The 12,899-nt window shown below is 56.0% G+C and overlaps 1 protein-coding gene across 1 annotated transcript; it reads left to right on the forward strand.

The window, feature by feature from the left end:
• The first annotated feature begins 6,081 nt into the window (after positions 1–6,081).
• On the forward strand, positions 6,082–6,840 carry LOC139000968 (proline-rich protein 23A-like). Its single transcript, XM_070402871.1, has one exon. It carries the CDS (start codon positions 6,082–6,084, stop codon positions 6,838–6,840), a length of 759 nt encoding a protein of 252 aa, XP_070258972.1.
• Positions 6,841–12,899: the final 6,059 nt, after the last annotated feature.

The raw sequence follows: 12,899 nt of genomic DNA on the forward strand, positions 1-12,899 counted from the left end.
CTTTTGGTGTCCCTCATTGAGTTGCAAGCGCCCTTTTGGGTGTCCAACTGCTGGGTGCCCCTCATTGCACTGTAAGCGTCCTGCTTGGCGTCCAACTGCTTGGTACCCCTCATTAAGTTGTAAGCGTCCAGCTGAGTGTCCAGCTCCTCAGCCGAGATCTGTCGCTTTTAATGTCGGTCAGTGTGCCTGCCTGTACGCCGGTTGCCTCCGTGGGCACGGCCCTGAGTGCCGCCCCCAAAGCCTCCAGATCCTCGGTTTGTAGTCACCCAGACTCTGTTAACACTCTGTACCTACCTGGGCTTCGTATCTATCTGCGAGTTGAGGATCTGGATGTGGAGGGGACAGCCATCCAAAGGGATGCCGTTGTACTGTTTCCTGGCTTCCAGGGTGTCTGCCTTCCACTCAAAGTGCACGTGGGCTGTTCCCAGGCTGCGGCCAGAGAGGTCGTAATGGACAGCGGCCTTCTTCAGAAGCCCGAACTCCGCAAACAGCTGCTGGATGTCTGCGTCGGACACTCCGATGTCCAGGGTGGACAGCAGTAGCTTCCCCCCGTTCATCAGGCCGGCACCCCTCCTGAAGGCCCTGCCGAAGCGGTTGTGTTGCCACTCCTCCAGAAGCTGTCTCGGTGTGCTGTAGGGCGCCGGGAGGTTCCTGCCTTAGCCGAGGGCGGCCCTGTTCCGGAACGGCCCTTCCGACCCAGCTCTCAGGTTCGGCGGCCTGCTCCACCACCTCGACCTCCCTGGAAGACGGCCCTGCCTCAGTCCCGGCCTAGGTCCCTGTCCAAGCCGCGGCCGTGGTCGTGACCTCCCTGGGAGCCGGCCCAGCCTCGGTCCCAGCCTCGGTCCCTGCCCCCGCCCCCGTCCCAGCCGTGGCCCCGGCCAGACTAATGATGTCGTCCAATGACATGTGGATTTTGCCGGCCATGGTGGGCCCCGAATCAGCCTCGGATCGAGCACGTGTGGAGGCACGCTGGTCCTTCACTTCCCGCGTGGCGCCGGGGCTGTCCCAGATGTTGGGGTCCAGGCCCAGGGGTTCCCAAGGGTGTGGACGAGTCGGTGAAGAAGAAATGAAACCGAGACAGCGATCAGTGGATCAGCAGCCCAGCCAGGCTCTAGCCAGGTGCTCTAGCGGCTTCTATGTCCCGGGACCGGGTCTTGGCGAGACCTCTCTCCTGAAAGCTCCCTTGGAGAACGAGGATGACGACCACGACCACAAGCCTAGGGCTGAGAAGCTCTGCAAAGAAGGCCCTGCTTTCTTTTATAGCCCCAGAGCTGGTGGGATGAGCCAAATCAGCAGCCTGCTGGACTAATCATCCGCCCCCAGGACTGAAAGCTTCACTGGTTGGGCGTCAAGTTTAGGGGAGGAGGCTTGCATTGGCGTTCCAGGACCAGTAGAGGGCGCCACTTGCCAGCCCAAGCGATTTGCGGGGCTTGGGGTAGGACTTGGGAGACGGGGCAGGTGCCGCAGGGCTCCGTCTCCACTCCTTGCTGGACGGCATCGCCGTTTTTTCTCAGTTGAAGAGGGGACAATACAGACTTAGACAGGCTCCGGTGGGCCCAGGCTTGGCCAAAAGGAAACAAAGCCACGAAAAATCTCCTAGGCGTGCCTCACTCGGCAGATATCTTGTTAGCGGACTTGTGCTCCCGTGTGTGTGGCGGGGGACGCGGGGGGGGGGGCAAGGCGGGGGGGATAAGTGTGTGGGTGTCGGTGTGGGTGTGGGAGTGTGTGTGCGCGCACGAGCATGTGCGTCTGTGCGTGTACATCCGCAGTCACGCACGGACACTCCTTGCTTTGAACGGTCCGTCGCCATCCATGAACACCCTTCAGCCCCTGCCTTCTCAAAGACAACGCCCCCTGCATGTCCTTCCCGCCTCGGGTCGAGCCAGAAATGGGGAAGTCCAGCCACCTGCCTGTGCTTTCCCCACAGGAGGTTGCAGGAGGGGAGCTTGCATTGACGCTTCTCAACCAGCAGAGGGCGGGACGGGCTCTTAGGTCCCTGCCCCAGTCCACACAAATTCTGTAATCCGCAGCCAAAGATGACGTCCTGGCATGTCCATCTGATCGACACCCACCCACACACAGCCCCCCACCCCCAAACCTCCCCCCACCCCGCTCAATCTGTGGATTGATGGTCAGGCCACCGCCCAGAGAACAAGTCCAGGCCTGGCCACCTGGGCTTGCCAAAGCCTCAGAAATTTGAAAAGCTGGATCAACCTTTTTTCTGAGGAGGGTTTTTTGTTGTTGTTTTATGGGAGGGAACGAGTCATTTTGTTTTTTTGTTTGTTTTTCCCACACCTTTTCGGGTGATTATGGCCAAGGTGAAAACAGCAACCGGTAAAATGAATCCGCACAATAACTGGGTACAAAACAGGTCTTTTTCAGAGTCATTTAATAAAATAAAAGTTAACGAAAAATCTTTATGGAGTTTTAAATTCTATTTCAAAACAGAAGAAACAACTCCATCATTGGCCACAGGTCCCTGGCCATCCTTGCCCACACTGACTTGCTGGTGCTTTAGCTGGTGTCCATCATCGCATCGAAATCGTCCAGCAGGGCGTCCATCTCCTCGGCGTCCATCTGGCCGTCCAAGTCCTCAGTGTCCCCCATCGCGTTGTAAGTGTCCAGTAGGGTGGCCAACTCCTCGGTGTCCCTCATGCAGCTGTAAGCGTCCTTCTGGGCGTCCAACTTTTTGGTGTCCCTCATCGCTTTGTAAGCACCCAGATGGGCGTTCATCCTTTTGGTGTCCCTCATCAAGTTGTAAGCGCCCTTTTGGGCGTCCAACTGCTGGGTGCCCCTCATCGCGCTGTAAGCATCCTGCTTGGCGTCCAACATTTTGGTGCCCCTCATCGAGTTGTAAGAGTCCTCCTGGGCGTCCAACTCCTCCTCCGTGATCTGTTGCTTTGAATGGCGGCCAGTGCTCCTGCCTGTCCATCGGTTGCCTCCGAGGGCGCGGCCCTGAGTGCCACTGCCGAAGCCTCCATATCCTCAGAGTGTGTGGGTGAGTGCCTGTGTGCTTTTTCGCGCGCTGCTGCATAGGGGTGAGGTGGGGCGGAGGGGCGGACAGGGCCCTAGAGGAGGCGCCATCATTGATTAGTCCTTTGACCCAGCAGCTGCCCGCGCCTGTCCTAGGGCCTGGCAGACATAGTTGGCCAGACAGCCGTGGCCCTGCTCTCAAGAGGACTGGGTAGTGTGTTGTTCCCCGGGGGGCTTTTAAGAGAATCCATGTGAGAGATGATGACCTGCGTGATGGAATGCCAAAGGAAACCACACTGTGAGATCTCCTTGTTAGATTCAGCTCGCCATCTGAACTGCCTCTTCCGGTGTCAGGGTGATTTCTCCCCTAACTGGACATCATTTCGGATTCTTGGGAGCACGTTGGTCTCCACGACATTTGACGGCCCTGACATCCACAAGGGATAACCCAGCCGTTTCCTTGGTTTGTAAATTGGGACTGGAGGCCCCCTGCTCCATGATGTCTAAGAGAAAAACAGGGTGTGTAAAGAACCAAAAAAAAAAAAAAAGAAGTGTTTAGAACTCTGTCTCCTGGCCCCACTTAGCAGAGACAGAGAATGATGTCCCACCAAGACTTTTCCGTGAGAGCCCTTGATATGCCCGAATGAACTGTCCTGAGCAGGGTCGTGTCATACAGAGGCACCTAGCACCTGAGGCAGAAGATCTTGGTTGTGTCTTTAGCAGATCGTGTTGAAGAGAACATAGACGGAGGGAGCTGCCATGTTTCCAAGCAGCCATAGGGGAAAGGGCTGTGTGAACCTGAATGTATATGTTCAAAACTGCATAAGGAAAACTAACACACCAACACTTTGCTTCTTTCACAACAGATTATATTGCTCAAATATGGGCAAGCATTGTTGACCTGAAAGATAAATTTCTTACAAAATTCTACATTCAAAGTTGCCAGATCACCCTAGTTGCCGCAATGGATGTCACAGTTCTATAAACAACTTTCATTTCCACAGACATTTCATTACTTTCTCAGCTGTGTGTTCAAGGGCTCTTTACAAGTGTTCACACAGGCAGATACACACACACACACACACACACACACACACACACACACACAGCAAACATGCCCTCATATTTTCTAATATATAAACAACTATGTATGTGTGTTTCCATTTGGGATTGCTGTATCCTTTGTGTGGGATATTTTAGGTTGAGTAAGAAGTGATCAGCGAATGCCTCGCCTTTCAGACACAGTGGTTTGTACTCTGTGAATGGTCACATACATGACCAGTGTTGTTTGATGAATGAATGGTTTCACCTGATTTAAACCTGGATCATTTCACTCGAGTGAATAATGTGTAAACAGTGTTGGTCTTTCACAATTCCCTCTCCTTTGTTGAGCTCCGTCATGTTTTCTCGGGGAAGGACCATGACTGGAGTGACATGCCTAAGGCTCTACTCCCGTGTAGGGACTCTGGTGTCTGACGAGATTCGCATATTGACTGAATGCGTTCCCACACTGACTGCATTCACATGGATGGCCTCTGGTGTGTGTTATGTGGGAACGTGTCTGTCAGCTCAGACATTTGACGGAAAGCCTTCCCACACATGGGACATACATGTGGTTTCTTCCCCGTAGGCATTCTCCGGTGCTGGTTCAGGCCAGAGCTTTGACTAGTGACATTCATTGCATTGCTTGCCCGGATGGACCCAATCCTGCTTTTCTGGGGTTAGATCTTTGATTGAGAGCTCTGTCACATAGGGGACATTCATGTGGTTACTCTCCTGTGTTGATGGCCTCATGCTGTCTAAGGAAAGAACTCTGAATGAAGGCTTTCCCACACTCACCGCACTCATAAGGCTTCTCTCCGTTGTGCATTGCATTGTGGTTTCTAAGCCCAGATCGTTGCAGAAAGCATTTCCCTCGTAGGTGACATTCACATGGTTTCTCTCTAGGGTGCGTCATGTTCTGCCCTCTGATGTTGAAAACATTCCTGAAGGCCATCCCAGGGTCACACTGTTGTGTGAATGTCATTGTGTCTACTAAGGCATTCATCTAGTCCAGGTGACTTTCCACAATGTTGGCTGATAGCTGGTTTCTTTCTTACATGAACTGAGGAATGTGGAGACACGGCTGACCTATGAGTAAATTCATCACTCCTATCAGCCCTTAGCACCCTTCTTTTCAAAGCTGTGGAGAGCTCGCATTTTCACGGCATGGTGGGGGCAGAGGTAGGATTCTGGACATGTTCTGAAGTCGTCAAGGTCAGAGAGGGATCCTCAGATGGGGTTGGGGTGGGTATGGACTGAGGGATTCTGAGAGGGGCACTGAGGCTGCTGAAGGACCACAACTGAGAGGCAACTCTGGAGGGTGAATTCCTAAGGGCTTTTAGTGCCCCTGAGGGTGGAGATGACCTTGACTGTGAGAGAGGAATTAGGCAGGGACCTAGAGGTAGAGCCCAAACTACTGTCATTTCTAGGAACATCAGACTCCACTCTCCTCTCAGGGACCTGAGCTTTGTGGCACAACCATGATGCCAAACATGATTTGACATGATCAGAAATGAAACCCAATCACAAGCACGAAATATTGTGCAGAATTTTATTAGTATGGGATAAAAAGTATATGCAGCAGAATTTAATAAATCATTTCATACAGCATAATACATAAAATAAAATAAGTAAAATACCCCCCCCAACAAGACCTGATGCGTCTTCCCGGTGTTCAATGATGCCCCCGCGAGAAGGGGGTGAATCCTCCGAGTCCAGGAAATGCGATGGGAAAAGCACCAGGAAGCTATAAATGAAAGCAGGGTCTACTCTGCCGAGCTTCTCAGCCCTAGGCTTGTAGTCTTGCTCGTTGACCGTGTTCACCAAGCAAGCTTTCAGGGGAGAGATCTCACCAAGACCCGGTCCCGGGCCATAGAGGCCGCTGGAGTACCTGGCTAGAACATGGCTAGGCTGCTGATCAAGTGGAATTGCCCCCGCCCCCGTGCCCGATGGGTGTGGGCGCCAGATGCTTCAACAAGCGCCCCCCCCTCCCCGCCCCAGTTGCAGATAGTGAGTGACACTCGCCCTCTGCCATTCTCCAGAAGCACCGCCCGCAGCACCACTGGGATGTTAGGCAGCCACCTCCTCAGCCCCAGCTTCCATGCTGTGCCCCAGTGTGAACCGGCCACCGGAGGACCCCGGCCCGCCAAGCGCTGCAGAATTGAGGAGCCCGTGGGCCCTGAAGACGGGATGGTGCCCAGCCTGCAAGGCCCCCCGGTGCCCTGGGCCGCAGACACGCTCACCTCAGTGCTGGTCGTGGCTGAAGGCTGTGCCCTGACTAGCATCAACCCAGTGCTGGAGCCCCAAGGCAAGCCTGAGCCTACGTTGGTCCCACCAGTGTCTCTGGTCCCTGAGGTGCACTTGGGCTCGGGAGAGGGGGCACACTCGCCTATCAGCCTGGAACCCGGCGCTCTCCTGGATGATGCTCCCGCGGAAGACCTGACCACCCAGCAGGAATTCTTCTGCACGTCAGCCCCACACATTGCCCTCCCAATAGAGGCCCCCCACCAGGACCAGGAGGTGTCGGCCTGGTTCCAGCCTCCCTTGATGCTCCCTGCAGGCTGGCTCACTGGAACCCGGTCAGACAGCCCCCTGATCCCTCACGGCCGCATCCAAGGGCCATGGCCTCGAGCCCCGACGCCTAATCCAGAAAGAAACGTGCCTGGGCCCCATTCCAACCTGAGCTTCAACCTGTGGGAGCCCTTCCCCAGCTCACCGCTCCAAATTCTACCTCCGTCTCCCAGCCCAAGACCAGGTCCTCGTGTGCTCCGCCCCAGGCGGCACGCTCTGGGGCCTGCTCCCAAGGCCAGGAAATGCCTGTTTTAGGAATGAACGGGATGCAATCCCTACTCACGGGGCTGAGGACCATGAGAAGGGATTCTAATAGCTGTTTTGAGTTTACCACACATCTGAAAACAATGAATAAAGACAGATGCTCTTTTGATGCAGGCTGCTTTGCAGAATTGTTGATCAATGGTCACCACCAGGTAAAGCACCAGCAAGTCCGTGTTTGCATGGAGCTAGGCCAGGAAGTCGTCTTGCACTGCTTACCGAGGGCGAGCTGGCGGGGTGCTTTGTCCAATGAGGGAGTTGAAAAAACAAACAAACAAACAAAAATCTTAAAAATAACCCTCCTTATAAAAACCTTCTTTAAAAGAAATAAACTCTTTAAAAAAAATAAAACCCTCTTTAGAAATGACATCAATCCAGCCTTTCAATGCCCAGAAGCTTAGGCAAGCCCAAGTGGCCTGGCCTGGACTTGGTCTCTAGGTGGGGGCTTGACCAGCCATGCAGAGAGGGAGCGTGACGGGCGGTTGTCCACCAGATGACCAGGCTCAGGCGGGGCTGTCCCGCCCTGAGCTGGTCGAGAAGCGCCAATGCAAGCCGCCCTCCTGCAGCCATAGCCCGGTGCCTGGACTTGACTTCAGCGGGGAAGGACCAGCAAGGGGCTCGCTAATATACAAAACCATACACAGTTTATACACATCAACTTCAGCCTCTGCCTCCCATGACCTCCAAGGCCAGCTTCATTCGGTGTGTCTGCGTCTCTGGCCTACCCCAGTCCGCCACCCACCCACACCCACACCCCACCCTCTCTGAGCCCATTCCCTTCGAGGAATGAATGCCAAGCCCAGCCACGTTCAGCAGAATCTTTCCTTTCGATCCTTTGGGTGAATGCCACCTGAAGGGGCGTGCCTGCCGGGTCGTCGCTTGGGGCATGTGCCCCCCTCCTAAAACTTGAGGCCCGACTGGTGGCGCCTTCACTCCTGGAAGTGGCTGATTGGTGGAGCGGGCAGGCGGCTGGTTTGGCTCCTCCCACCACGCTCTGGAGCTATAAAAGAAAGCCCAGTCTACTCTGCCGAGCTTCTGAGCCCTAGGCTTGTTGTCTTCGTCATCGACCGTGACCACCAAGCAAGCTTTCAGGGGAGAGATCTCACCAAGACCCGGTCCCGGGACATAGAGGCCGCTGGAGTACCTGGCTAGAACATGGCTAGGCCGCTGATCAAGTGGACTTGCCCCCCGAGCTCAACGGGTGTGGGCGCCAGATGCTTCACCAAGCCCGCCCCCCCCCCCACCCCAGTTGCAGACAGTGAGTGACACTCGCCCTCTGCCATTCTCCAGAAGCACCGCCCGCAGCACCACTGGGATGTTAGGCAGCCGCCTCCTCAGCCCCAGCTCCCATGCTGTGCCCCAGTGTGAACCGGCCCCTGGAGGACCCCCGCCCGCCAAGCACTGCCGAATTGAGGAGCCCGCGGGCCCTGAAGACGGGATGGTGCCCAGCCTGCAAGGCCCCCGGATCCCTGGGCCGCAGACGCGCTCACCTCAGTGCTGGTCGTGGCTGAAGGCTGTGCCCTGCCTAGCATCAACCCAGTGCTGGAGCCCCAACGCGAGCCCACGTCCTCCAGTGTCTCTGGTCCCTGAGGCACCCTTGGGCTAGGGAGAGGGGGTGCACTCGCCCATCGGCCTGGAACCGGGGGCTCTCCTGGATGATGCTCCAACGGGAGCCGTCACTATCCAGCAGGAATTCGTCTGCACGTCAACCCCACACATCGCCCTCCCAATAGAGGCCCCCCACCAGGACCAGGAGGTGTCGGCCTGGTTCCAGCCTCCCTTGATGCTCCCTGCAGGCTGGCTCACTAGAACCTGGTCAGACAGCCCCCTGCTCCCGCACGGCCCCATCCAAGGGCCATGGCCTCGAGCCCCAATGCCTAGTCCAGAGAGAAACGCGCCTGGGCCCTACTCCAACCTGAGCTTCAACCTGTGGGAGCCCTTCCCCAACTCACCGCTCCAAACTCTACTTCTGTCGCCCCAGCCCCAGTCCAGGTCCTCCTGTGCGCCGCCCCTGGCGGCACGCTTTGGGGCATGCTCCCAAGGCCAGGAAATGCCTGTTTTAGGAATGAACGGGATGCAATCCCTCCTCAAGGGGCTGATGACCAGGAGAAGGGATTCTGAAAGCTGTTGTGAGTTTACCACACATCTGAAAACAATGAATAAAGACAGATGCTCTTTTGATGCAGGCTGCTTTGCAGAATTGTTGATCAATGGTCATCACCAGGTAAAGCACCAGCAAGTCCATGCGTGCATGGAGCTGGGCCAGGACGTTGTCTTGCACTGCTTACTGAGGGCGAGCTGGCGGAGTACTGTGTCCAATGAGGGAGTTGAAAAAAAAACAAACAAACAAACAAACAAACAAAAATCTTAAAAATAACCCTCCTTAAAAACACCTTCTTTAAAAAAAATAAACTCTTAAAACAAAAACCCTCCTTAGAAATGACATCAATCCAGCCTTTCAATGCCCAGAAGCTTAGGCAAGCCCAAGTGGCCTGGCCCGGACTTGGTCTCTAGATGGGGGCTTGACCAGCCATGCAGAGAGGGAGCGTGACGGTCGGTTGTCCACCAGATGACCCAGCTCAGGCGGGGCCGTCCCGCCCTGGGCTGGTCAAGAAGCGCCAATGCAAGCCGCCCTCCTGCAGCCAGAGCCCTGTGCGTGGGCTTGACCTGAGCGTGGAAGGACCAGCAAGAGGCATGCTAATATACAAAGCCATAAACCTTTTATTCACATCAACTTCAGCCTCTGCCTTCCATGACCTCCAAGACCAGCTTCATTCGGTGTGTCTGCGTCTCCGGGCTACCACCTTCTGCCCCCTCACAACCCCCCCATCCCCCACCCTCTCCCGGCTCATTCCCTTCGAGAAATGAATGCCAGGCGCAGCCACGTTCAGCAGAACCTTTCCTTTCGGTACTTTCACAGGGCCTAGCTTGGGGGCATGTGGGCCCAACAGGTGATGCTTTCACAGTCCTCAGTCCAGGGGGCGGCTGATTGGTCGAGTGGCTGATTGGGCTCCTCACACCAGGCTCTGGCGCTATAAAAGAAAGCAGGGTCCTGTGTGCGGAGCTTCTCAGCCCTAGGGTCGTTGTCTTGGTCGTCATCGCCTTCCTCGTTCTCCAAGGTAGCTTTCAGGGGAGAGGTCTCGCCAAGACCCGGTCCTCGGTCGTAGAAGCCGCTGAAGCACCTGGCTAGCACCTGGCTAGGCTGCTGATCAACTGAACACCCATCTTCATGCCATTTCGTCTTCGCCGGCTCTGTCCACGCCTTTGGGAACGCCTGGAACGCCTGGGCTGGGGCCCCAGCAGAGGCACAGGAGGAGCTGGCCATACCACAAGATGATGAAGAGAACAGAAAGTCATCCTGAGCTGCCGCCAGAGGTCATCCAAAAGCCTCGCAGCAGCCTGTGCATGCACTTGCTGGAATCTATGCAGGCTCTCCATGCACTGGGCCAGAGGAGGAAGGATGAGAAAGCTGGCCCGGACCCCAACATCTGGAGCCCGCACAGGAACAGCTCCTACGCTGCACGGGAAGTGACGGACGGCCGAGCTGATGAGCTGCCTGGATCCCAGGCGAACTCCGCGCCTGCCATGGCCGACAAAGTGAACATGTCTGTGGACTATGTATCTCAGCTGAACCGGAGCCAGCGTGGAGGCTGCAGCGGGGCTGGCACTCCAACAAAGGCAGAAGAGAAGCTCGCTATTCCCAAGAGGAAGAGGAAGAGAAGTCATCCTGAGCTGCCGCAAGAGGCCATCAAAAGGCCTCGCAGCAGACTCCAGAGGCAGTAGCTGGAGTCTGTGCAGGTTTCCCATGCACTGGGCAAGAAGAGTGATGAGAAAGCAGACCCGTCTTCCTCGCGGGCCCTGGGAAACTCAAGTAACGCCAAAGGCCCCCCAGCCACGCCAGGTTTTCCAACCACCGCTGGATGCGCGCTGCATGAGGGGGCCATGTCTAATGGGGTTTATATGCTGCTGAGCACGGCCAATGGAGGCGTGAAGCCAGTGGTGTCCAGCACACACCTGCTGGACTTTCTGGTGCAGCTGAAAGGTTACACACCTACCATCCCAAATCCGGTGACTCGTTTCTACCTGAACTGCGCTGGCTTAGAAGCTGCAGACCCTCGCATAGTTAGGCTCTTCTCCATAGCTGCCCAGAAATTCATCGCAGATACTGCCAACGATGCACTGCAGCTGTGCAAAATGAAGGGCACCGCTGCTCGCGGCTCCGGCAAGTACACTCTAACCATGGAGGACTTGGCCGCTGCCCTCAGCAAGTATGGCATCGATGTGAACACACTGCTCTATTTCACCTGAGCCACCCAACCTATATGTACTTGTCTGCCCCCTAATCCCCCGCTCTGGCCTGTTTTCATAATACACTTTATTTGGACAGAAATAAAATCGTCATTCCTGTCTAGACTATTCTGATTGGCTGGTTCCTTACACAGCAGGGATTTTTTAATTTGTTTGCAAGCCCGCTTTCTAAGGCCCCTGTTGGCTGTGCCCCGCTGCTGGCGGCGCAATCCAGGACCTGCTCCCAAGGCCCAGAGAGGCCTGTTTTAGGAATGAACGGGCTGCAATGCCTCACTGATTACCAAGCGGGGAGCTGGCGGGGTCCTGTGGCCAATGAGGGAGTTTTTGTTTTTGTTTTTTGTTTTTCTTAAACAACAAACAAAAAAACAAACAAAAAAATAAATAAATAAAAACCTCCTTTTAAAAAACCCCTCCTTAAAAACAAACAAATAAACAAAAACCCCTCTTTAGAAATGACATCGATCGAGCCTTTCCACTCAATGCACAGATGCTTGGGCAAGCCAATGTGGCCTGGCGGGTACTTGGACTCTGGGCGGGGGCCTGACCATCCAGCTAGAGAGGGGGAATTGTGGGTTTTCTGGAGGTGGACCAGATGACCCAGCCAGGGCAGGGCCGTCCCCCCCTGTGCTGGTCGAGAAGTGCCTAGGCAAGACGCCCTCCTGCAGCCAGAGCCCTGTGCCTGGACTTGACCTGAGCAGGGAAGGACAAGCAAGGGGCTCGCTAATATACAAAACCATACACAGTTTATACACATCAACTTCAGCCTCTGCCTCCCATGACCTCCAAGGCCAACTTCATGCGGTGTGTCTGCGTCTCCGGTCTACCCCCGCCCGCCACCCACCCACACCAACACCCCACCCTCTCCCGGCCCATTCGCTTCGAGGAATGAATGCCAGGCCCAGCCACGTTCAGCAGAATCTTTCCTTTCAATCCTTTGGGTGAATGCCACCTGAAGGGGCGTGCCAGGCGGGTCCTCGCTTGGGGCATGTTCGCCCCCACCTGAAACTTGAGGCCCAACCGGTGATGCTTTCACTCCTGGGGGCGGCTGATTGGTGGAGCAGGCGGGCGGCTAGTTTGGCTCCTTCCACCACGCTCTGGAGCTATAAAAGAAAGCAGGGTCTACTCTGCCAAGCTTCTCAGCCCTAGGCTTGTTGTCTTGGTCGGCGACCGAGTTCACCAAGCAAGCCTTCAGGGGAGAGATCTTGCCAAGACCCGGTCCCGGGACACAGAGGCCTCTGGAGTACCTGGCTAGAACCTGGCTAGGCTGCTGATCAAGTGGACTGGCCCCCTGCACCCGACAGGTGTGGGCGCCAGACGCTTCACCAAGCCCGCCCCCCCAGTTGCAGACAGTGAGTGACACTCGCCCTCCGCCATTCTCCAGAAGCACCGCCCACAACGGCACTGGGATGTTAGGCAGCCGCCTCCTCAGCCCCAGCTTCCATGCTACGCCCCAGTGTGAACCAGCCACCAGAGGACCCTGGCCCGCCAAGCGCTGCCAAATTGAGGAGTCCGTGGGCCCTGAAGATGGGATGGTGCCCAGCCTGCAAGGCCCCCCGGTGCCCTGGGCCGCAGACGCGCTCACCTCAGTGCTGGTCGTGGCTGAAGGCTGTGCCCTGCATAGAGTCAACTCGGTGCTGGAGCCCCAACCCGAGCCCGAGCCCACGTCGGTCCCGCCAGTGTCTCTGGTCCCTGAGGCGGGCTTGGGCTCGGGAAAGGGGGCGCACTCGCCCTTCGGCCTGGAACCA

The sequence above is a fragment of the Myotis yumanensis genome, unplaced genomic scaffold, assembly GCF_028538775.1.
Source record: "Myotis yumanensis isolate MYYU_CA2020_CCGP unplaced genomic scaffold, mMyoYum1.0.hap1 SCAF_50, whole genome shotgun sequence".
Classification (NCBI taxonomy): Eukaryota; Metazoa; Chordata; class Mammalia; order Chiroptera; family Vespertilionidae; genus Myotis; species Myotis yumanensis.

Bases quoted from the DNA above. Each gene is read 5' to 3' on its own strand.
- LOC139000968 (XM_070402871.1), top strand. From the start codon at position 6,082: ATGTTAGGCAGCCACCTCCTCAGCCCCAGCTTCCATGCTGTGCCCCAG.